General features: G+C 34.4%; 2 protein-coding genes across 8 annotated transcripts; one reads left to right on the forward strand and one right to left on the reverse strand.

Moving 5' to 3' along the window:
* The first annotated feature begins 574 nt into the window (after positions 1-574).
* LOC104891839 (meiotic recombination protein SPO11-1) lies at positions 575-22,849 on the forward strand. Of its 7 annotated transcripts, none has more exons than XM_010677606.4 (19): positions 577-883; positions 990-1,089; positions 2,835-2,908; positions 3,167-3,268; positions 3,579-3,652; positions 3,868-3,884; positions 4,801-4,870; positions 4,947-4,983; positions 5,184-5,231; positions 5,313-5,371; positions 5,434-5,465; positions 5,612-5,717; positions 5,937-6,057; positions 6,178-6,241; positions 6,326-6,435; positions 8,297-8,370; positions 8,455-8,630; positions 21,461-21,507; positions 22,506-22,849. In XM_010677606.4, exons 1-16 carry the CDS (start codon positions 829-831, stop codon positions 8,329-8,331), a joined length of 1,104 nt encoding a protein of 367 aa, XP_010675908.1. In that variant the 5' UTR covers positions 577-828; the 3' UTR covers positions 8,332-8,370; positions 8,455-8,630; positions 21,461-21,507; positions 22,506-22,849. The 7 variants fall into 7 exon arrangements, with proteins under 7 accessions (XP_019104718.1, XP_010675908.1, XP_057249794.1 ...); XM_057393811.1 differs by lacking the exon at positions 22,506-22,849 and adding an exon at positions 22,028-22,476; XM_057393812.1 differs by lacking the exon at positions 21,461-21,507.
* Positions 16,687-17,469, reverse strand: LOC104891964 (uncharacterized). The gene has a single exon (XM_048641674.1). It carries the CDS (start codon positions 17,467-17,469, stop codon positions 16,687-16,689), a length of 783 nt encoding a protein of 260 aa, XP_048497631.1.
* Positions 22,850-24,408: the final 1,559 nt, after the last annotated feature.

Consider the following 24,408-nt stretch of genomic DNA (forward strand, 5'->3'; position numbering starts at 1 on the left):
AGGCCTCTTTGGGTTTCGTGATCCGGGATGCTATGGGTGAAGTTATTTTGGCTAGTTCTAATTCGTTAGGGTCTTGCACTTCCATCCTTCAAGCGGAAGCTTGGGGGTTGCTTGAAGCTGTTCGGGGTGCCCTTTCCTTGAATCTCTCCAATGTTGTGATTGAGGGAGATAACCTTGCAGTCGTTAATGCGGTTAATAATATTTGGCATATTCCTTGGGAAATTGACAATATTATTTGTGATGTAGGTTTGGAGCTCTTGAAGTTCAATTCGGTGTCAGTGAAGCATTGTTTTCGCGAGGCTAATCGAGCGGCAGATTTCATGGCTCATCGGGGTGTCGGTTTCCTCTTTGTGTTTAGTTTCCCTCCTTATGATATGGATTTTTCTCTCCTCATCCGTAAGGATGTTGTAGGCTGGCCTCCGGATTAGAGGTTTTGCCTAAGTTTTTTCTTCTCTTTATCAAAAAAAAAAAAAAAAAAAAATTGCGCATGATTTTTGTTAGGGTCGCCTCAAAGGTTTACGCATTTACTTGGCCAAATGACCCAATGTACATACAAATGTTTCAAGTACTTGTCAAAGCAACTACAAATATCCTCAGCCCAACCATCCAGTAACCCACCTTAACTGGGCCTGCACACCTTGATCTCTTCATACTTCTCACTTTCCCACAACTTCAGGCCTACATCCTCCATCTTCTTCAAACAAACAAACAAAAAAACAAAAAAACAAAAAAAATGTAAAACTCAGTCACAGCAGAAAATACAGTAGTATAAATATCAAATTACTTCTCAATTCAAATTTCAGTATAAAAAAACTCACTCAAACAAAAATGGAGGGAAAACGTTCAACTCCCAAACCCAGCGATTTGCTTCAGAAAATTCGAGGTAAATTCAAATGCAAAATTATCATCGAAATTTATAATTCACAATTTTAATTCATTTCTTTTTTTCAGCTAAATTTCCTCTCTCATCATTTTTGTTTTGGTTTTAGATTTTACTTGCACGATTCTCGTAGATCTTTGCAATGGTAAATCTCCGGTGGTTTTGATCAATAAATTCAGAACTTATTGCACGAATTCTGCTGAAAATTGGTATTAATTTTATTTTTTCTCTTGTAAACTTTCGATTTAGGTTTGAATTTACGTGGAATTGGTTGAGAATTGAGATGCATGTTGAATTGATGTTTGCATTTAGGAGATTAATGTTATTCTGTACAGAATTTGGAAGGTTGATCTTATATTTATGATTTTTGGAACTTGATTTAACATGCTAAAAGAATTTTGGTTCGATTTCCATGTTTACTCTTAAAAGTTTGATTAGGTCTCAAAATTGGAATCGAAAGTATGTGACGTTGATATAGTTGGCTTATTTATGCTTGCATTTAGGAGATTTTATGTTATATAAGTTAATACATATTAAGAAGGTTAAGCTTATGCTTTCATTGAAATTTTTCGTCAACATGCTACTTAATGAACATGTACTGGAATTTGTATGATTTCGAAGATGGAATATCTTATCAGAAGTACATTATCCATATCTCACTTCATACTATTGTGATTTGATTTTTGGAATTATGGAGAATGATGCCATATGCATTACCTGAGTGGTTGAGATTGTTGAGGAGTATTTTCAATATATGATTATATGTTGATGGAAAATTTCTGTTTGGAAGTTCTTTACTTCTTTTGTGTATTTACCTAATTAATAACAGAAGCATAAATCTAACTGCTAGTCTGCTGTGGAGAGTTGAGATTATCGGAGCAGCTGAAGCTCAGTGCCTTGAGCTCAACCATGTAGTGAACAAGCTCTTAGTAGCAAAATGTATTTTGGGGCTCTTGTGCCAAGTTTAGCTGTATATGTGGCTTGCTTAGATGATACATAGACTAGGCTAGGATTAATTTAATCAAGATAATGATTCAGAAGTGTCCAACGATTGGATTCAGCTTTTTTTAGCATTCTTTTCGGGTATTTTTGAGTAATAGTTGTATTCCCCAAGGGTTATTGACGTAGGAAGGTTAGCGGATAAGTTCGATAATGAAGTTCGACAAAAAGCCTGAAATGATTTCTACTAATCGGGCCGACGGAGTCCGATTGCTTATTGTGATACCTTTTCGGAAGCGGAACAGGCCAACGAGTCAAACTCACCGCTACGCCGTGACCTATAGGCTTCTTAAGCCATCCGAGTTCGTTTACGGCCCGAAATCAGCATTTTAATTATTTCCGGATTTTATTATTTCCTTAATTTTGTATTAGGGTTTTGTTTTACGTATTTAAACATTGTTAGGTCATTGTTTGGAGGTAGTTTTTGACTTTTCATAATATCACAGAGTTCCTACTCTTTTCTGGTGGATTCCGGAGTTTTTACAGATTTATCGCTTGTAAATATGTTTGTTCTTGATCGAAATTAGCGCTTGCTTTTCTCCATAATTTCCTTCTGCGTCAATTATATAGTATTAGAGTAATCAAGGATTGGATACTGCCACTTATGTTTAAGATCAAGTGTTTGAGCAATGCTGGCTCAAGGTTGCTCAAGCTTCACTGTAGTGATCTTTATAGCGATAACATATTCCTACCTTGGAGCATTCAATCACATTTAAGCTGTGACATTCTGGGTTTGAACATGATAGAGGCTAGAAAAGTGTACTATGTCTAAAGAACTAAAGAAGTGTAAACTGATGCAAGTTCAGGGTACTTTAAATATCAGTTGTCAATTACTTAATTTTGAAATCACTTTACTGACTAATTTTCCGAACCAATATTTTTCATGAAAGAGTGAGTGGAGAATGTTATTTTTGATGATACTTGCGTGTTCACATTTTGCTACTTCTCTATGCAGTTTCTGCAACTCCAGCTTGCCTGTAGGAACAGAGGCACTTACCCTGCTAAGGCAACCACATGCTCATAGGATAGGTAACTTTCATTCTTAGAACATAGACTTATATCATGTTATGTCACCATTATAGATTATGTTAATCAGACTCTGATGATTGTATTCAACACTCTGGTATGCATATCCGACTTCATGAAAAATTTTAATGGTTTTGGCTCAAACTGAATTCTTAGAGTGTTTGTCGTGAGAGGTAAAAAGAAGTGCTTAAGTATAGGTTGTAGATATCAATTATGGATATGCATTTCCATTGATATGTTTCATCTTTTTCTTTCCACCAGATGTTCTGCTAAGGGTGTTGCTAATTGTCCAGCAGCTTCTACAAGAAAACAAACATGCATCAAAACGCGATATATATTATACATATCCATCCTTATTTTCAGGTAGGCTCTTTTTGTTTACACATTCTATAGAGGAAATCTGTAGTAGAATCTGTTGTATATTAGACTGATAAACATATAAAATTTAAGATACCTTCGCTCCTATTCTGATATTTGGGTCATTCACTGCTCTGATATTGTAGTGCACATGCAATTAGAATTCCAGTAACCTCTTCCTCCTATAACGTTGACCTAGAGTGTTGAATGAAAATGACACATTTCATCAATGACTATCCTTGACGTTATCCATTGATTATGTCCTTTTGACTTATCTGTTCTTGGAAGCTAAGTGGAACTTATACCATTCATGCAGATCAGTCTGTTGTAGATCGGGCCATAAATGATATATGTATAATCCTGGAGTGTAGTCGCCACAATTTAAATGTAGTGAGTATCCTTTTTTTTTTTTAACTCCCTTCAAGCAAGAGAATATCTATTATTTTGTGCTCTTCATTAATGAGCAGCAAGTTGTAAATTCTGAAAATTCCATACTGGATAGCCAATGATTTTGTGATCTTCTTCTATGTCTATCTTGACACTTTGATATATTTTCTTTGAAATGTGTCTCTTTTGTCCCTCACTTAGTCCTTTATATTTTGCAGGTGTCTGTTGCTAAAGGGTATGATTTTAATTTTCATTTTTTTTTTATATTTTTTGTTCTTCTTCCTATCCCCCGTGTTTCATAGTGGATTATTCTAGGTTTCAGCTGCATTCAGCTTCTTGATGATGGGAGTACAATGTCATTTAATGTGCTTGATCGCTCTTATTATCCATTAGCTCTCAAGATTCATCCTAATTCAAATTTGCTTTCTAAAACTATGGTGTAGCTAAGATGCCTAAGACCAATGCACTAGCAAAACAGTTACATAGGCATTCTAACTAGTTGTTTTGGTTGACATATAAATGTGAGGGACGTTGATTCGAAGGAAGCAGTTATATTTGCAATTATTTGGTGCAATAACATAGGAAGTTCAACTTCCAAGGAAGTTTTACTTCCCACCAAATGGAAGAGGTTTCTTACCGAGTCTCCCTAGATAAGTAGACTTCCAAGGGAACAAAATATAATGGGTATTGCAACTTCTTGAAAAGTTATACTTCCCACAACTAACCGAGTGACCTTTGAACTTCAAAATTTGTATGTATCATGGCTTGTGGCATTTCTTCTTCCCGTCTATACTAAGTTTTTCAAAAACCCATCTTCTAATGCCACATGTCCCTGTCCCTCATGGCCTGATTTCTTCGACTTTTACCTCACCTAATATTCTATTAGATTGTGTTTTTTTCTTGCTCACATTTAGAGATTTATCAGGAATTGAAGTATACTTGATAAAGTATAATGTATCTATTTATCTATCTACTACTTTATAGTAGTAATTTTTAAAAGACAACCTCAAGAGATGTATATTACTCTCTCTTTCTACCTTCTTTATGTGTAAAACAATATAATTGATATAGAATCGAGCATTGTGCGGGTCAAAAGAATAGTGTTAGAATCATATGATATCAACATCTTGTGTTTTTATACTCTATCTCAGGTTAGTGATGGGCTGGATAAGGTTTTCTGACGAGGGAAAGAAATCTGATTGTATAGCTAGTCCTAACACTGTAAGTGTCCATGGTATGCCATGCTATCTAATGGAACAAATATTCAGATTCTTATACAGATCTTGGTTTGCTTCAGGCTCATCCCATTCCTGTCCAAGTTGAAGAAGTTAAAAGTATCCAGAAATGCAGGAGCTCAACTATGAGTTGAAAGATTGGTGTGATGAATGTTCCAATACATGTTTATGATTTTTGTCTCTACTGTTACATTTATGTTGTTCAAGTCTTTTGCATGATAGGCTTGTTTGTCAATTAGGTTGCATGTGTAATATATGCAAGTGCTGAAAAAAAAGGATTTGCTTGACAACTGAATCAGATATCCTTAGTTTTGCTGAATACATCTTAGTTGTTGAGAAGGAGTCAGGTAATACTTTTCTGTAATGATCCTTGGAGTACTCAGCCTTATGACAATAAATTAATTGGACTTTCTTCTACTCATTTGCAGTTTTCCAGCGACTGGCAAATGATCAATTTTGCAGCTTCAACCGATGCATTGTTATTACTGTAATCAAGCATACTCATGTTTTCTATATACTTAAAGTCAGTGTTAACTGTAGCCTTTGCAGGGACGAGGATACCCAGATGTTCCTACAAGAAGGTATTTATAAGCCTTTTTATAGTGTGCATAGTTGGAAGAAATTTGCTATCTTCTGATCCAAGTTTTATGATTCAATATTTCAACCGCTAATCCGGATTCTCTCTCATCTATTTTCCATGATATGCGTGAATTTACCTTTTTTTCAGATTCTTGCGCCTCCTTACCGAGAAGTTGTACATACCTATATATTGCTTGGTGGATTCTGATCCATATGGGTTTGACATCTTGGCCACTTATCGATTTGGCTCTCTGGTTAGTAACATCCATATATGTTGCAAGATGCTATATTGTGGTTCATGTGTAATATAGGCATGTTAATATTTTTACTTGTGTAGAAAACTATGATTTAAAACTTCTTAACATTAATAATAAAGTAATAAAAAATTCTAGCTGCAGCTTTTTGTAATCAAATCATAGTCTTAATTGATTGTTACTATTATGATTGTAATTACATGTATTTGATTTTTTAAGGAAATGGCATACGATGCACAGTTTCTGCGCGTACCAGATATCCGCTGGCTTGGTGCTTTTATATCCGACTCTGAGAAGTATGCACTTCCTTCACAATGTCTCCTTCCCTTGACAACTGAAGGTAGATAGAAATAATACTTCATATGGTATTGTCTATTAGGAATCAAGTTTATCCCTCTTTTGTTTCTTATTTAAATTAAATAATAAAAGTTCATCCTTCATGCTAATTTTGTTCCATTAGATAAGAAGAGAATTGAAGCACTGCTACATAGATGTTATCTGCAGCATGATGATCCACATTGGAGGTCTATTTTTCACCCTTACTAAGTATTCATGATTTATCACTAATGGCTCAGTGCTTTCTGAATTGCATTTTCTTTTCACTGAAGACTAGAGCTAGAGAGGATGCAAGAAAAAGGTGTGAAGTTTGAGATTGAAGCATTGTCTGTCCACTCACTTTCCTTTTTGTCAAAGGAGTACTTGCCTTCAAAAATCCAAGGTAAGGGCAATGGTCATTGTTTACTTTTTTAATTACTTTAATAATTATTGAGCATCTCCAAGCGGCATGCCAAATAGTTATCTTTGCAGCAAACCAGGAATCATATGAAGCTGATGCCTTGATTGCTCTGTCATCCTTTGTTACTCGGAACTAAATAATAATGATGTGTGTGTGTAGCTGTTAAAATTGGAGATACTAATTGAGTAATTGCACAAGCACTTTATAAAGGGGTACATGATGCGCACTTTGTACATGTATTTCTGATCTCCTTAGGTAATATTTTGCTGTCAAAAGATGACATATGTACATAGTTACAAGAATCCTAAATATGCACAACTTAAGGTAAAGTTGCACAAATGAAACATTGACATATTATATATAGTATCACGAGCTTTGCCAAGTCAATCACAGAGATTCGGATTTGATATGAATCAATCAAGTGGCAAAACTGTAAATATCGCATGATCAATTGTTATGCAGTCAATTAGCATAAGAATGCAATAATACTTCAAATGTTATGCAGTCAATTAGCAAAAGAATGCAATAATATTTCATAACTATGCAGTCAAATAGATAAAGGTATATGATAGTATTTATCAAATATGCAGTAAACAAGTTTCATGTAGATGAATGGTAATAGTGTCAAATCAACTTTATCTCCCATCCATGTCTACACTTTTTATCACTATTTTGTCCCTTGATTTAAAATTTTGCAAATCATGGTGATTTACTTGGACTTTCCCATGCCATCACTAATGATGTGGGCTTTGAGTTGTAGTAACTTTATAAAGAAGTATAACTAATAACCCGTCTACAAATTGCACAAATCAGAACGCATATTATGATATTAATAATTGACATCTATGGCATGTTGAAATGGTAACTAGGGAAGTTTGCTACAAATTCTTTTGTTACTTATCTGGACAAAGAGATGCGTTAACTAACTTGCATGATCAAAGTGCTCATTGAAGATCTGGTCCATTGTTTTCCCTTTTCGTTTTCTGGGTGGGGGTTGGTTAAGGGGGAAGAGGGAGTGCTGGTTCGGGTGAACGGGATCAATGCACTAGTGAATCTTTTGGCTATTTTTTTCTTACTTTTTTTCAGTTTTGCATGACCTTAAATGCTTTTATGTTTAGACCCAGTAGGTTAGAAACCAAGAGAGGGTCACTGTTTTAAATGAACATATATATATTTCTAAATGAACAGCAGCTTCATATATACTCCTGAAAATGCTTGCAATCTGTAGCAACGATGTCTCATTTGTTTGCAAATCTATTGCTCTCACTGAAATGTATTAACCTCTCTTGTTCTTATTTCTTGTCTTTCACTGAAATGTATCACACTACTACCGCCAATACTGGATTTGCTTTAATCATTTACGTACACTGATGCATTTGTGGATCAGTTTTACTTTGGTGGAGTTAGATTTTCTGTTCACCACTTTATGTTTAGTGCACTATTATTCTCATCTATTGTCAATTCTTTGGACTAAAATGACATTCGTGGTTAAGACTTGCTCTTTGATGGATCCCACATAATAATGGACTCTAATGCCAAAATCGTTAGAGACAAATTATGTGACTGCCGATGGACCTCACTGGTTTTAATTTTCTATAGCTTATTCTCTTGAATTGCTTTCAGCAACAGTGTTATTCAGGTCTTCCCTTTAACCTGAAGGATTTTTTTTTGTAGTTGAAAATGTTCATTGATGCTTGGTGGTCAACTAGTTCTCTGTAATTATTTCTTAACTTATTACTGCCCATGACTATACTTTATGATACTCTCCTCTTTCTCTTTTTTCAGTTCTTTTTTTTTTTTTTTTGTATTGTTTCTCTTCTTTATACCTGCCCGCTCCTCATAGGTATATCGGAAATGGACCGTTTGATGGATTGTTGACGTACTATTCTTCCTTGTCTCCATTTCTGTTGCAAACAGGTACAGATGGTCATACCATTTTCTTCCAGATAATCACTAAACTTGAAGCGTTATCTCATTTGCTTTCTCATTGTCGAACTGCAGGCATGCAAGATGAGACATTAGTCTCGATCAAATTTAATTCACTTCACCATTGTCGCGGGGAACCAAATTACTAATAACGTAAAGCTACAGAAGATGGTGAAAGTGAAAGCAATTGAGGACTTAACCAGACAACTACAAAGATGAGATGGATTCTTCAGCCACCTGTGCTATACGAAGTAAGTAGACGAAGAAGATATAAGTATATTTCATTATCTTGACATTTAATGCTTCATGTGCTGCATGTATTGTTTTATTCTCCGCAGCGCGAACTTCCTAGGCAAATTTATATGTCGATGTGTTATTGTCTTGTCTTACATAATAAATGCTGATGTTTCATGTTTATTGTCTGAAATAGACATGCTATAGAACTCAAAATATAGATAAATTTTGCTATATTTGTCTATTACTTTGCTAGTAATATGAAAGCATGCTTGAGTTTAGACTCTAGACATGGTAATTTTCCCCCGCTTCATTAGCCATTTTAGGGAGCATTTCATTGAAAGAGGAGATTGGTGGCCTTTCCTAAGCTTGTTGACTGCAGAGGTCCAAGTACATTTTAGATGGCACATCTTTTTTCTTGTCGCTATCGTTGACGTGTTGGCTTCAGGGTATAGGAACTATGTACCATCTGGCATTTTTCTTTTCCATCCCCTCATTATGTGTGAGGGTCGGCACTACTGTTTGTGGCGTCTTGTTGCAAGTGCTGGTTGAGCCATAATTGGTTTTACCCTAATCATTGAGTCCTTTGGATTTAGGCCTAACATACATAGCAATCAGGTAACCCTTAGTAGGCCAGAGCATGGAAAATATGTGAACATTCACAAGATTTCAGATCATAGGGTGACCCAGGTTTATGCATGGTACTGATTAGTGATTACTGAATATGAGGGGATTTAATGATTTTCTTGTACTCTCATCTATAATTGTTGAATTAGGGATAAGGTTTCATACATTTGAACCTTATATGTTTTCTCTTTTAATAGCAAAATACCAATTAAGGTGTTAGTGAAACCAATGAACAATAATAGATTAGTGATTATGAAGGGGTGTTGTTTTGGAATAAATACTAGTTATTTCCCATGGTTTGTGAATAGTGCAAAATACACTGCTAAAGTTTCGCGAGAAATTCTTTTTTATTTGTTCCACACCTCCATAGAAAAACCCCTATGAAGTCTTAAAACTTGCTCTACATGTCACCAAGATATAACACCAATTTATCATTTTTGTGCATTTTGAGGTTATCTTGGTTAGAATTTGGAAAGATTTATCCAGCTAGAATTTGGACGTCAATTATTGATATGTAATTTGCCCACTTTGTTCAGATGTCCGTCCTTTATCTTCTTCCCTCCTTTGATCAATTTTCTTTTGCCCGAGTCACTCGGGTAGCTATGTTGACAGGGTAGAATTGAGGCAAGTTATTTGATTTAGAGTAAAAATGTGTACCCTTTACTTTTTAAGTCCTATCTCATATACTCCGCCGTTTTTTTAATTGTTACATTGTTTAAACTTTTCTTATTTGGGGTACTCGACTCACCAAAAAGTAATACTATTATATTTGTTTTTCTCTTTTTCCATTCAAAAATATTATTTTTCATTTTTCTTCATTCTTTTACATTAAATGGGTCAAAAAATATCCTCTAAAAAGCTTAAAAATGACATTGCCTAAATTCTTAGTACAAAACACAATGTAGCAATCAAAAAAAAGGAAGAAGTACTTGTGGTTTAGGATTCAAATATCATAAAAACTCATTTGAAGGATCACTTATCTGCAAGTCATCTTACAATTTTCGGTTTTTTTTAAAAAGGTAGAAGACTTCTTGGTAACTTGATGAATAAGATTTACGCATCCAAAATCAATTTCAATTCCATCTTGCTCTTTAGCCCTATAAGGCTTATCGGCGATATTCAATGTTTTTGCCGGTATCCGTTGATTGTTGCTTATCAACCTGTTTAAATGTTTGGTAGTTGTATAGTAGTACTTCTATGGTGTTATAGTAATGAATCTCTAATAAGTAGTTTGATAGAAAACCTTTCACTTTTGTCCTTAATTAATAATGCTTGTCCAACCTTAAATCCTTAATCATATGTTTTACATCATAAATAACTAGATCCACATTACTCTAGAAAATGTATAGAGAGGTAAATGTAAGTTTATGAATAAAATGAAATAAGAAAAATTGACAGTAGAGGTCTGAACTTTGGATGATAATTTTTAAAAGGTCTGAACTATTGATTAACCTGTGTAGGTCCCAATTTTAGGGGGTCTTAACTTTTAGCGGGCCTCGACGACTTAAAACTGAAGATTTTTTTTTAAATCTCGCCTAGTTCCTACATCCCTCCCTCAATTAAGCCTTCTGATGTGACCCAAGTTTTACAAGTGATGACCTATTAAGCCAATTTTAAGTCACTAAGGCCCGCTAAAAGTTAAGACCCCCTAAAGTTGGGACCTACACAGGTTAATCAATAGTTCAGACCTTTTAAAAATTATCACCCAAAGTTCAGACCTCTATCATCAATTTTTCCAATGAAATATTTGGAGAGTTTCACTAGCATAAACAAAGGCATGACCGCCAGAGAGGCTGAGACACTTTCTTATAAAGAAATTTCTCTTCTTCTTGACAGCCACTTTCTTGTAATATTTCTGATCCATCAGCTATTACATTAGGAATTCAGGATCCACCATATGCTTCATCATTTATTTTTATTGCTTGCAAAAGTCTTAACTTTCGCTTTAAAAAATATGGAATTAAAGTATGAGCTTAAGTTCTGTTAGTAAATGATGTCGTTTAAGAGAGATCTCGAATTCGAGCCTTAACGTATGCAAAAACTCTCATGGGTAAACTCACTCACTAAAGCCAAGTGTGCTACTCGGATTGGATTCGGATGCAGTTGGAGCAAAGCACAATATTCTAGATGCCATTTAATACTTCCAAGTAGTTATAAGATAATGATTATTTGTTAGTGCAGCAGTCTCATCATGCTTGTTGCGATTATGACCACGTGTTACTCGCATATTGTGCCCTGTTAATCTTATGAATATCTCAACTCATGTAACTGTGGACCGCCCATGCAAGTCTAAACAATCATTTTATTTTCTTGTCTCCCAATCATGCTGGTCAATGCCCCATAGCCAAAACCGTACCAAATCATCTTCTAGACTCTCGCCAAGTACCAAATCATTTACCTTGTTGGAAATCATTGCTCAATATGAACAGCGCTCGTATCCTTCTCTTCGACGGCAAAAGATTAGAAGTATAGAAAAGGTCCACTTTTTATGTCCAGGAGAGCTTGGGACATTGTTGATTATTTTTTCTTCTATTTGACATGATAAAGGAATTGGATTTTAATTTTTATCAAGTTAGCTTAATTTTATTTTCTTTTTTTTATGCTTGATTATACTTTATGCAACATGTCTGGGGTACATCATGTTTACAATAACTTATTGTGCACCAAACTTACTTTATCACACAAAGATTGTTTGTATTAGAAAGCCCGACTATATCATACAAAAAGTAATTATATATAGAAAATTGACTATATCATACAAAAATTGACTATATTAAATGAAAATCGACTATATCATATAGTTTTTAGTGCACAATAAATTATTATGATTGTGAACTATTTAAATTTTTTTGTACCTTATAATAAGTAGGAGGTTAAAGTGGAGTATGTATTAGAAGTCACGGTCCTATGACTGTAATGTGCTGAATCACGTATTTTAGATATTATTACTTGTGTTTGTTACCACCATAATTTGAAAAGCATAATTGAACTACAGTATACTAGGTTACTAGCCACTAGGCCTAGCTTCTTATTATATATTTTGGCAGATAATAGGTCATAGCTGTATACTAATTTAATTTGAAGTAGCAAAATAAGGGGAGTGAGTTCAATATATCTTTAAGATGATTTTTTTGGTGTCCAAAGTTATGGGAAACTTTTTTGAAGGTTTACTTTTTCTTACTTTACCTTTCTTGAAAGATGTGGTAATAAGGTGAAAAAAATAAAGCCGTGATGACAAGGATAAAAAGCTAATTAGGTCTCTAATACCTTGTGTAATGACTATATGGTTCGGGTGTATCTAGTCCAAATTGGATTTAGAAAGGTGCTATGAATGTCTATGCATGGTATACTCTGTGTAATTTCTTTTATTTTGCTTATTTGGAATATTATTTAATGTTTTTCATATGAAAATACATAGCCGTGCGTGATCGTGTTGGATTGGTGTTGATGTATAATTTTAGAATATAAATTTTTTGTAATGTTTGCTAAAATTATAACTGTCAAAAATATTTTGGATTGTGTAAAAGCAACCTGACAAAATAAATGAAACTATAGAGAAAGTATTCAATACTTTAGATAGAGAACTACTTCCTCAATTTTCGGAAGATCTCCTCGCTTTCTTTTTTCATCCCGATTTTTAAAGATGAACTCGTTATGTTTTATTGCTTGTTTGACTAAAGATATACATTTTTGGCCCACACTCTCTCTTTTCCATGTTCTTTATCTCCTTTAAAATTACTCCTCCCGTTTCATTTTAATTGTTACACTTTGATATTTTACACTATTCACAAATTTCAATTTGACCATCAATTTTTATTTATAAGCGAATAAAAATAAAATCATGTGGGATCTTGGTAAATTCATCATAACATGTATTTTATCAATATGTACTTTATATAATTTTTACAGATACAAAACTAAAAATATATGTCTTCAAAATTTTGCATTGACATGCATGAAAAGTGTAAGTATGTAGATTAAAATGAAACACAATTTAGCAAACTCAGTTAGAATGAGGGCTCAGAGTCGTATTAGAGTTTGGTGTAAATTTGTAGCCTATGTATCTCTTCCACCAACTTAAAGTAAAAAGTGAAATACAAGTATCTATTAATTACTGGAACACAAATCAAGCTGAGTTAAACGATGTGTAAGGCAGTTTTTTTCTCAGATTTTTTTTTCATGAATCATTATGTAGGGTTTGACTATTTTGACACTATGATTGGCCTGAGTTGCATTATTTATTTATGCATGAACTAGATTGCATTATTACTATATAGTATCTAAGATGATTTGGACTTGGATTTAATCTCTCATTCTGCTGACTCTTGTCGTGTCCTAAGTCAGACTAAGCCATGTCATACACAGCTACCGTGACTCAAATTACTTCAGAGTTTACTTTAGTATATATATATATAGAGAGAGATTATATTTATAATAAGTGACGTTAATATGATGAATATGAATATACATATTTCTAATACTAAATAAAGACGTAAAGAAACTTATATTATCACCACCCATTAGATTACTCTTTGAACTATGACTTGAACATGTGGATTAATTGACTTCAATTGGCAATATTAGTAAATGGTGTCGATATGTGTGTATCACGGATTGCTATCTGTTTTTACAGCTGGTTGACAATTACTATTTATATGATATATTTTAATCTTTGCATGTTTTTGCAAACTTCATGTTGCAAATGAAAATTGAGTTCGTGTATGACTGAGATTAGCAATAATTTGTTCTTATCATGAACTTTTGATTAATGTTAGAATGGATTCTGCTGAAGATATTTCCTTAAACAAGTAAACAACTGTTACTATTACAACAACCAAAAAAGAAAACATATCAGTTTCTTTGTTTAAGAGCGTGTTATTAAGGCTTCTATGATAAACTTATTTATCATACCATTATTTACCAACGTGTGTTTACAATTTACAAGCTGACATTTTAAGCCTTGGGTTCTACTTTTAACTCTTATTTAGGGCCTAGTTAGTATATATATTTGGGGAATATAAATAAACTCCGTTTAGTGCGTGGTAGATTCAGCTAATACATTATTAGGAAGCCACGTAAATATGTTTTGTTCGTGATTGTATCGTATCATGTGTCCAAGTAATTAGTGATGATCTTAGACTAAGAGTTGGGGGGAAGATTGGAATGCCAAACCTTTGGTTCAAAAGTTGAATATTTAACTATTATGCTACAACCTTTTATATCTATACTTTAGACAACATATTTATTATAGGTAAAAAAAAAAAAAAAAAAAAACTTTGGGGGACCAATCCTCTACCCACCCTAACTAAGATCCTCCTTTACGCGCAGCCTCTTGAAAGGAATCGTAGGCTAGTAACGATTTCTCTCACACTTAAAAAGCTTTTTTATTCTTTGTTTTTTGACTGGTTGAAGAAAATAAGTATAAAAGAATATGTACATGTAAGATGCAATGCGCAGAGATAAAAGAGCAAGGTATTAACAGTGTGTTTCAAGAACTTATTTGGTGCATCCTATGATCTTGGAGCACATACATGCTTTTTAAGGGAGAATGAGTTCACTCTGTATATATAATTCATGTGTTTGGATTGTTGTCTCGTCATGAGAGAACCTAGGATATTGCATAGTGAAGTTAAAAGAAAAGGTACAACTAAAAATGCACTAGTGTCACTTCTGGTTATACATTAATAATAATTAACAGCAGTTGGAATCTTTTACATATGTGGCTGTCTGGCTTGGTAGAGTTTATAAGACGACGTCTGATCATGGGATAAAGTAATAGAAACAAGAGCAAGTCATATCAATAAAATAATTTGGAGAACTTTTCATTCTTGCCCTAATTTATGCAAAATCTTATCTGAACTCAAGGAAATGAAATCATTGAAGAGCTTTTTTTTTAGTAGAAATCATTGAAGAGCTTTTTTTTTTTTAGTAGAAATCATTGAAGAGCTTTGATCAATTGAATAATACGATATTGTTTTGGAAAAAGAGGAAAACTTGCTATTAAATTAGCAAATTAAGCGGGATAACTTGGCCTAGCCTAACATGTTTAGATAGGTTTTTTTACTGAATAATGGCATAGGATCTGGTCTTGTGCCTGCCTATCGTCGACTTTCTTCGCACCTTTTAAAGTAGACAGTTCAAAAGAAAGGCAGTTTGATGAGTGAAGAGATCACAAGTTAATGCAGAAGAATTTGCATCACACCCTTAGCTTGGTACATGATGGTAATGAAGCCTATTATATCTATGATGTGCATGATTAGGTCTTATTCTATTTTCAACTTTTAAAGATGGCCAGTGGGGAACATGGTCTACTTTAGTACTGTCTTTCACCTTGTTCTTCTTGTGGTTATGCCCCCTTCCCCTCATTGGCGGACCGAGAAGGGTACATGGGGGTACAACTGTACCCCCAGACCCCTTTTTCCACGCTAGCTCCTTTCTCTATTCTCTTTCTCCATGTTTATCTACACTAAAGAGCTCAACTCTCCTCCACAGGTTTGCTTTTGCTTCTGCTTCACAGTTGTACTGGCCGACTACCGTTTGAGTGTAGTCTTGCAAAACTGCAAACTCTTGACACAGTAGCCACTAGCCACTAATCCATAAGTTCCGTTTCTTTTTTTTTTTATTTTCAATTTTCATACTTTGATGCTTAATATGTGTTAGCTTAAATTCTTAAATTATTAGAATATTCAAATGTATACTAATCATTAGTGAGCTACTTATTGAAATTGAAATCATATGTAGTTGTTAGGGATTTAGCAATTTAGGATAGATTAAATTGTTCAATTTAGGGATATATTGAATTGTTCAATTTAGTCATGAATGATTTTTGGATTACTTTATTAAAAAAAAAACGTATTCCTACAAGTTCCCTATGAAGATATCATCTCGATTTCCTAATATGAAGAGTAGTAGGATGTAAGTGTAATTTTAGTTTTAACCTTATTGTGTTTTTCTTTGTTATTTGGGTTGTATGACTACGCATATTTTGGATATTTCGATAGTAAAATTTATCGTTGAACAATTTATAAGAACTTATTTCTCCTAATTTTGTGTTTGTTGTCCGATCGTACCCCCATATTCAAATTCCTGGGCCCGCCACTGCTTCCCCTGCTTAATGTAGTTGAGTGTGACCAAGCCATTGCAATTTTGGACCTAAGTTAATGTTGCAAGTTCAAACTTGAGTGTATCTTGACATTATGTGATGTTTATCAGAGAAGATTGCAAAACTGAAAAGGCAATATATGTCTGTGATATTATAGTAGTGCATGAACTAAGATATATATACAAGGAAAGCGTGCAAGAGCTGATCTCAAAAAAGGGGTGAAAACATGTTTGACAAAAATAAAACATCTATGCCTATAGCAGCCCTTCATATGGAGTGAAACAGAAGAAGAGGGGAAGAGAATTATGTTATAATGTGACGATGTGTTCATCTTGCTAATCGTTTCAGACCACTATAAGTTGTTGTCGAGCTTCGATTCTGAGCTCGTCCTTCATTTTTCTAATGAAATCATCAAATTTTCTGTTTAATTCCTCTGTACTCATCTTGGCAATTGCTTCTTCTTCTTCTTCTTGAACATTGTCTTCCTCGTGCTCATCATAAGACCAACTGTCAGAATTCTCCTCTGTGTACTCTTTTTCTTCAAAGTTGTCCTCCTCCTCCTCCTGCTCCTCATAAGACCAACCATCAAAATTTTCGTTTGTGTACTTGCTGCCATCATCGTCAATAATCCCATCTTCTTCTTTTTCCGTCAGTGTCCCATATGTGATCTGGTACACGACATGTTTTTCCTCTACATCTTCCTCTTCCATAATTTCATCTGTTTCTGATCCATCTTCATTCTTATCTTCATTGGTGGCAACTGAGTTCTCTATCCCCAATTGCATACTCTGCCTGTATCCCTTCAAAATTGAGTCGTTATCAGGACTTGTCTGTGGTTGGAGTGGTGGACAAGTATCAACCGCATGACTCGAGCTCTTTGCAATGAAAACCAGGATCCCATTGCATAGAAGGAATATATAGTTTTTGTCAGTTGCAAAGGAAACAAGCTGGGATGAAAATGTAGATAAGTGAGAGATAACAGAATCAAAGAAAGGATGGAAAGATGGGTGCAAATATAAGAAAGAGAACACAGAGAAGGAAATAACTATTTGAATGAGCTTTCTACGAAACTGGTGATAGAGTGTAGCTTGGTTCATATTATCAAGTTTATGTTCTTGTTGATGCATGGTTTTGTTTCTGTGTTTTGGTTTCAGACAAGAGGAAAACTTTCCTGAAGTTATATGAACTTTTAAGATTGGTTTTTGTAGACCCTGAAAGTTTAGTTACTTTCCTTATATAGGGGCTTAAAACACCTGGGATGTATGTGAATTGACGAAACTACCCTTTGGTTATTATGAAATGTGGAGGCTATTGAAGGCTTCTATAAAACACCCAAAAGTACATCTTTCGTGGATCATTGTGATGTAAGATTTGTATGTCATATGATGTTGGTCATTTTGTTATTTACACAATTTTTCATCTATAGATTAGATATCATTACACTTTCTGGTAAGAGTTACCTTCATGTTTACCGCCCTTAGCGTCTAGTTGCTTTCTGGGTACATTATTGAAGTTAGGCATTTATATTGGACCAAAAATTATGAGACAAGGAGGTGCTTCATTCTGGGTTGAAATATTAATTGTGCTCACTTTCTCTGTAATTTTGCTTCTCATCATGTCACCTTACTAGGCTTTGCCAACATCCTGAAGTTGGGGTATTTTAGCTGCCTTTCAGGAAAAGGGACGTGTTAATTGCAATTTTTGATGAATTAGTGTAACGTTGTTCTTACTTTACTTTGAAATTTAGGAGCTAAAATCCAAATACACATTTTAAGCACTAATTCTGATAGTTTTGTCATACTTACATAAGAAGATGACAACTTTATTCCTCAATAAAATTTGTGGGATCTTTTTTTGCAAACAATGTCAATAATGTTACCAATAATTGCTTAACTTTCTAGGTAGAATAGTTTTTGCCTTATGGTATGCTAGGAAGTTTTGGATTTTGGTCTAACATACTAGTTCATGTTGCTTATTATCTTGTCACCTTCTGCAATCAGTTACCAACTATGATGACCTATCCATTGATTATTAAGCAGGACTTTCATAGTCTGATCAATAGTTCAATTCTTATTTTCTACTCATCCCTATGATTATATGAGGAGTGGTCGTTGGCCCAACGAAGGCAGTAATCTGAAGCATGCTTGAATCTTGATAGTTGAAAGGCTAAGATAGAGGTGGCTATGGGGTGAGCTATGACGGGTTGATCGAACTAGATACACCAGCATAGCCAATTACCGATTTGGGTGATCATGTTATTTTTTTAAAAAAAATTGGCTTAAAATATATGGGTGAACCAGATTAGGTTAGATTGGACTAGGGGAATATACTAGGGGATCAAGAGCTTGACCAACGGCGCACTAGCTGGGTGAACAAATGTAGGTCGGTGTTGACCAGGCCTAATCCTGATCCTAGTCTAGATTGTTAGAGACATATGGATTCGAGTCGAAGTGAGTGTTATTATATATGCAGTTGGTTTGATTCAGTCACTACTATAGGATTTTAAGGAAGAAGTGATCTTTTCTTTATTCTGCTTACTGATGGTTCTTTTGTTTTTTTTTTTAGTAAGTTTACCCATATGTCTCTAGCATAATTGACCCGACTATTATAACAAGGGTTTTTGTCAAATTATGCGTATTTTTTTAGATACAAGGGATTGTGATAAATTGACGACTACTTTCAACGAAAATGGTGTATTTTAAGAATAACGTGTTGAATTTCAATACTCGGAGATATCTGAGGAAATCTAGATAGCAAGTAGCGAGCTAATAAGTTTGTTTTAGACTGGGCATTTGTAAGCATAACCTCATAGGAATGACGTTTGCTAATTGCTATAGTTGGTCTCTTTTTTATGAACCCCTGGTAGCAACCGGCCAACTTTGTGCTGCAGTGCAATCCTTAGTAACAGTGTATAGTTAGCTTAGCTATGTAGCTTGACTATAACAACTCCTTTGTTGTAATTGTATTAACTTATTATGGTTACTAGTTAGATTATTATGATGCATTAAACATCTTGGAATTATGCACTTCTAACTTCAACTTGTAATTAGGCATCAGTGCTCGTTCTAATTGTACAGCACAACAAATTGACAACTCCTAATAAAATTCCCCACTAGTTTGGCTGTGATGTGCATGCTTAGTATTGACTCACAGTCAAAGGGGTCCACATCATTTTTCAAAAATAAAAATTTATATTTTATAAAGAGAGGATCAAATTTATTTTAATGGTGATGAGCAATCTAGCTATCATTTTTATAGCTCCCGGCAAATTGACAAAGTATCATTTTTTTTTATATACAAGTCGAATTTAATTTGTACTATTATCTTGTTTCTCCAAGTCTCCATTCTTATTCACCAAATCTATCTCTTTGTAGGCCTCTTGCACGTGATATGTTTCATGCTATTTCTGCTATGTCGACTTATCTATTTATATACTTGGCATGATCTTAACCCGTTTGCTTCTTTTTCGAATTGAATATGTGTATTGTTGATGTAATCACTGCCTTGCAAAGTGATAATAACAAATTATGTGGAATGAGCCACAACAATAATAATCTTGACATGTTGATCATGAATTATGTGGATGTTCTCAACTCTGGAGCTAGGCATAAAAATGGCCAGCACAAACCTGTTACTAGCAAAACGTGGTACTAGAGACACGATGATGGGCCATGTATGAACATCATTTGCAAAAAAATGTTGCATGATAAGTTGATCCGATGTGCTCATTTTAAACCAAGAATCTTGGGGGGGGGGGGGGGGTTGCCTTAGCGTGATGCAGCCCGACATGACATGTAGGTTGGGCTGGGATACGAGTGCGGGTATGAGTACGTGACCTAGAAGAGGTACCTGTGCTACATAGCCTGCGCATGAGTCCTTCTAGAAAGTTTTGGAACAAGCTTGGCACTCAAGCCTTTTTCTTTGCCCATCAATCCATCGTGACATGGCCCGTGCCAAGCTGTTCTATATGATGATTTTGCACCACTGAAATGGGGTGGGGAATAGAAACTTCACTTTTGATAAATGTGGTATATTGATATGATTTGCTTGAAGGATCTTACTTACGATCCTCCGTCTACAAACAATAGTCTAATTTTGTCTTGTTCTAGTTGTGATCAAAGATGGTGGAGAAGTTAATAGTCTTAGATTAGTCAAACTCAGACTGTTTTGTGAGCTTACCACTCTGTAAAGAAGTGTCTATCTAGTTTAGCAACCAAAAGCAAGTAATAGTCGGACCAAAATTAGGAACCAGTTATTTTGAAAGTTCATCTGCTTTAGTGCAGAATATACTACTTTAAAATTTTTCATTTTTCCAAAGCAAGTAATTGTGCTAGTGGGTACTTTGGTTTAGAAGAATCGAGAAGATGAGATAGTAAACAAGTGGAACACAAAATGCTTTTGAAACTGTGGATTTTGGTATTTGGCTGAATCTTTCATCTGAGCCCACATAAGCTATATTTTTGTTGCCTGTGCTTCATATGTATCATTACCATTAACTAGAACGATTATTATCTTAAGTTCTTAACTCCATGTGAAAGTTTTTGTGTCCATTGTCTTCCTATGTTTCCCCTTACGGTTTTTTTCTTGTATGATCTTTTGGAAAATGCTTGATAACCCATAGCCACCTAAAAGGAAAAATGGTATAGACGAAAAATTCCATTTTTTTATTAGGCTATTAAACTTTATACTCTTACTATTATTGCTCCAATATTTTCTTGTTTCGACAGTCTTACGTATATGCTTTTTTGAGAGAGTTAAGGTTGGCCGTGATGGTTAGGCTTTCACCTTTCATCCAACTGGTCTTAAGTGTGAAACTTGGTACTCACCTCCTCCCCAGCATCCTACCTTGGTGGCATTCTAGAGATAGGACCCTGGGATAATTGCAGGTCTTGTTGATTATAAGGAGAATTGTCATTTGTTTGTGTGGAAAAACATTGGACACAATCACAACTATTGAACAGTTAATTTGCTGGTTGAAAAGAGAATTAGTCCTCTGATTCTGCAGGAAAAGTTGCACTTTTAAGTTCGTGATCAGTTGTCTTTCTTTCAATTTTTTTCTTATCTTGGGGAGATGGAATTGTTATTGTTCATTGATTTGAGTATGATTCTATGTTGCAGATCATATATCAATTGCAAACAGGACATAACTCACCTGGAAATAACTGGTAATACTCATATTTAGTACATTACAAGAAGATCCTTGCCTCTCTACTAAGTAGAAACATACTTTTACTTACCCCCTCCCCCCTATGCCTCTCTCTCAACTGCATACTTAGTTGTCGGGAACAGTGAACAACAAAGAGTAAGCTAGTGAACACCACCTATTTGTTATTCTGTATATAAGATTTAGATAGTGCTAGTACAAGTTCTAAGACATAAACATGTCTTATTTCAGAGGGCTCCCTAGAGCATTCTGTGTCGAAAACCTGAATGATTCAGAACTATTTCAGGTCCACAAGAATGCTCCCATAGCAAATCTCCTCTTCTCGTCGAGGCTTCCCTTGACGTGATGATCGAGTCCATATTGCTTTAACAGCATATCCACTTTCCATTCCTCCATTTTCTCATACTCCGCCTTTGTGTATCGCGGGTAATGGAGGGGCATTTGGAAGGTGCTAACACCATTCTGTTTGGCCTGTAAATTAACTTTCTGTAAAGTTTGGTCTTGTTTGATTTTCTGATCAGGTGTGTGCACAAGTGTGTGAGTGAAAGCAGAACTGAACAACCACTTCAAGGCCATTTTAAGGGAGGAGGGGGAAGTTTAGGGTACAAGTGATGAAAATGAGTGTATAAAACTTAGGAAAGTGAAGAAAGTATCACATTTATATAATGGGTTAAGGTAGATTACTTATACGTAACAAAATCAATCAATGCTAATATCTTCTTTTATTATTATTAAGGTGAAAATGAGAGAAAACAGCTTCCTGTTTTTAATGCTGAACTTGAGTTGTAAGATATCAGTTGTAAGACCATTCAGAATGCCAGCGAGTTATTGCATTACATAAGCATTATTAGAAACTAATTCTTGCAGTTCTTGTTGACACTTGTGAATTATAATCTCTATTAGCCTATCTAATTAAATTAATAAAATACTAATCAAATCATTTGAATTTTCAAGTCTTTCAAAATATATGTTGATGACCTTTTTTTTTTGTATGTGCAGTATATGATTCGGTTGCTGTCGTGTGTTCGCTTTAGATTTACAAATTACAACTCGTCTATAAATTACTTAAAATTTCTTAGGTCATTTCTTAGTTTGGAATTAATTGTCAAATTAAAAGTACAATTGGAACTATTATACTGAAAGATAGAAGTGTTTTACTTATTTTATAACGGAGGAAGTATGATAATTAGACTGGGACAGAGCTAGTAATGAATACACAGCTTTCGGTGCATTTATGTATCAGTTGATCATTTGAGTGAAGGATATAAATATTCAGGAAAGGAACAAACACAAAGATTATTATGTATGGTATTGTAACAGAACATTCCACATTGCACTTGCAATTGTTGCTGTTAGGTTGCTTACATTTAATCTCTGTTATCTTGGCCATTATAGGAGAATAGGAGATTTACTAAATATATACTTCCTTCGTTCTTTTCTACTACAACAGTTTACTTTTCATGTTTGTCAATGCACATCTTTAATTACTTTTTAGTAAAAAATATAAAAATTTGATATTTTGAAAGTATATATTGAGACGAATCTAACAAGATCCTGCATGACAATATTTTTTCTTATGTAAAAATCACAATAAATAGTTAAAAGGTGGTGAATGAATAGTGTGAATTTATCATTGTTGCAATAGAAAAAGATTGGAGGAAGTATATGTGTATGATACTTGATTACGCTATGGTATAGAAACAAACAAAACACAAAATTGTCTCATTATTTGCTTGCTTCCATTCAAAAGAATGTTTTGTGCAATCAAGAGTATTGTGGTAATGGTTCTATCTATGTCTGTCCAAGTTAGTTTGACTATCTTGTCTTTTGCTTCCTTATGGATACCAATCAGTGACTGATTGCTTAATGCTTATAACAACGGTTTCATGATTTCTTGCAGAAAATATGGCACCCAAAGAATGCACGATTATAATATACTGTTTCGGTAGGGTTTTTAGCTGCAAATTGTTACAGACTACAGTAATCTCGAATCAACTCAAACACTACTATTGCCTCAAAAAAAAATGAAAATACTATGGTGATGCTAATATATATGACCATAGAAAATTTAGTGGTTTCGAGCGATTTTAGATTTAAATATATGGAATTAAAATTATTTTAAATTATTAGATTTTCTTTTTTCATGGTAATATTTATTATAGCCACCTAAAAATCATGTGTAAACTTTGAATCTTTTGCCTAAATTAAAGCAGAGAATCTTTAAACATTTAATTTAATTTATGTTGAAGACTCAAATCTTTTAAAAGAGTTGAGAGCGAGAAAATTATTCATAGCAAAATTACCTATTCTCCACACACTAACTCACCTCTAGTTCACGAAATGCTATTCTACACTAGCTTGACTTATAATTCCATTGAGACATTGAGAATAGTTTGACATTGAAATGAATGTGTTTGTCATACATGCAAATGATTTAATAACTTTTGTTGGCAAAGTTACTCCCTCCATTTCATATAACTTACTAGACTTCAAAATGATATAAATTTAATTGAATATGAGAGAAATTGGAAGGGGTAACTTAATTAGCGATCCCATTTAGTTAAACAATTTATCAATTAGCCACCCACCCTCCTACTAGCCGCCAGCCCGCCACCAGTCACTCCCTACTAGCCACCTTAACAACCAAGCACTCCTTTCTAGCCATATTTCACCATTGTCATCCCAACCACAACTGTAACCCACTTCTTTGGCATCGGCTTGCTTGCTCTATACCCATCCACCACCACCTTGACAGCCACCTAGGGGGGAGATGATGAGAAAAGAAAGAGATGCGAAACCTTCATGACTTTCTTTCCCAAGAAGATCAGATTCAAAAGGAGATTTCACCTTCACAGCAACCTATCTACATAGCCTTGAATCCACATCAAACCCTAGCCATCTC

This window comes from Beta vulgaris, chromosome 4, assembly GCF_026745355.1.
Source record: "Beta vulgaris subsp. vulgaris cultivar EL10 chromosome 4, EL10.2, whole genome shotgun sequence".
NCBI lineage: Eukaryota > Viridiplantae > Streptophyta > Magnoliopsida > Caryophyllales > Amaranthaceae > Beta > Beta vulgaris.

Coding starts and splice junctions, on each gene's coding strand:
- LOC104891839 (XM_010677606.4), top strand. CDS start 829: ATGGAGGGAAAACGTTCAACTCCCAAACCCAGCGATTTGCTTCAGAAA. Junction 4,984..5,183: donor CCAAGTTGAAGAAGTTAAAA/GTATCCAGAAAT, acceptor CAACTGAATCAG/ATATCCTTAGTTTTGCTGAA. Junction 5,372..5,433: donor ACCGATGCATTGTTATTACT/GTAATCAAGCAT, acceptor TAGCCTTTGCAG/GGACGAGGATACCCAGATGT.
- LOC104891964 (XM_048641674.1), bottom strand. CDS start 17,469: ATGCATCAACAAGAACATAAACTTGATAATATGAACCAAGCTACACTC.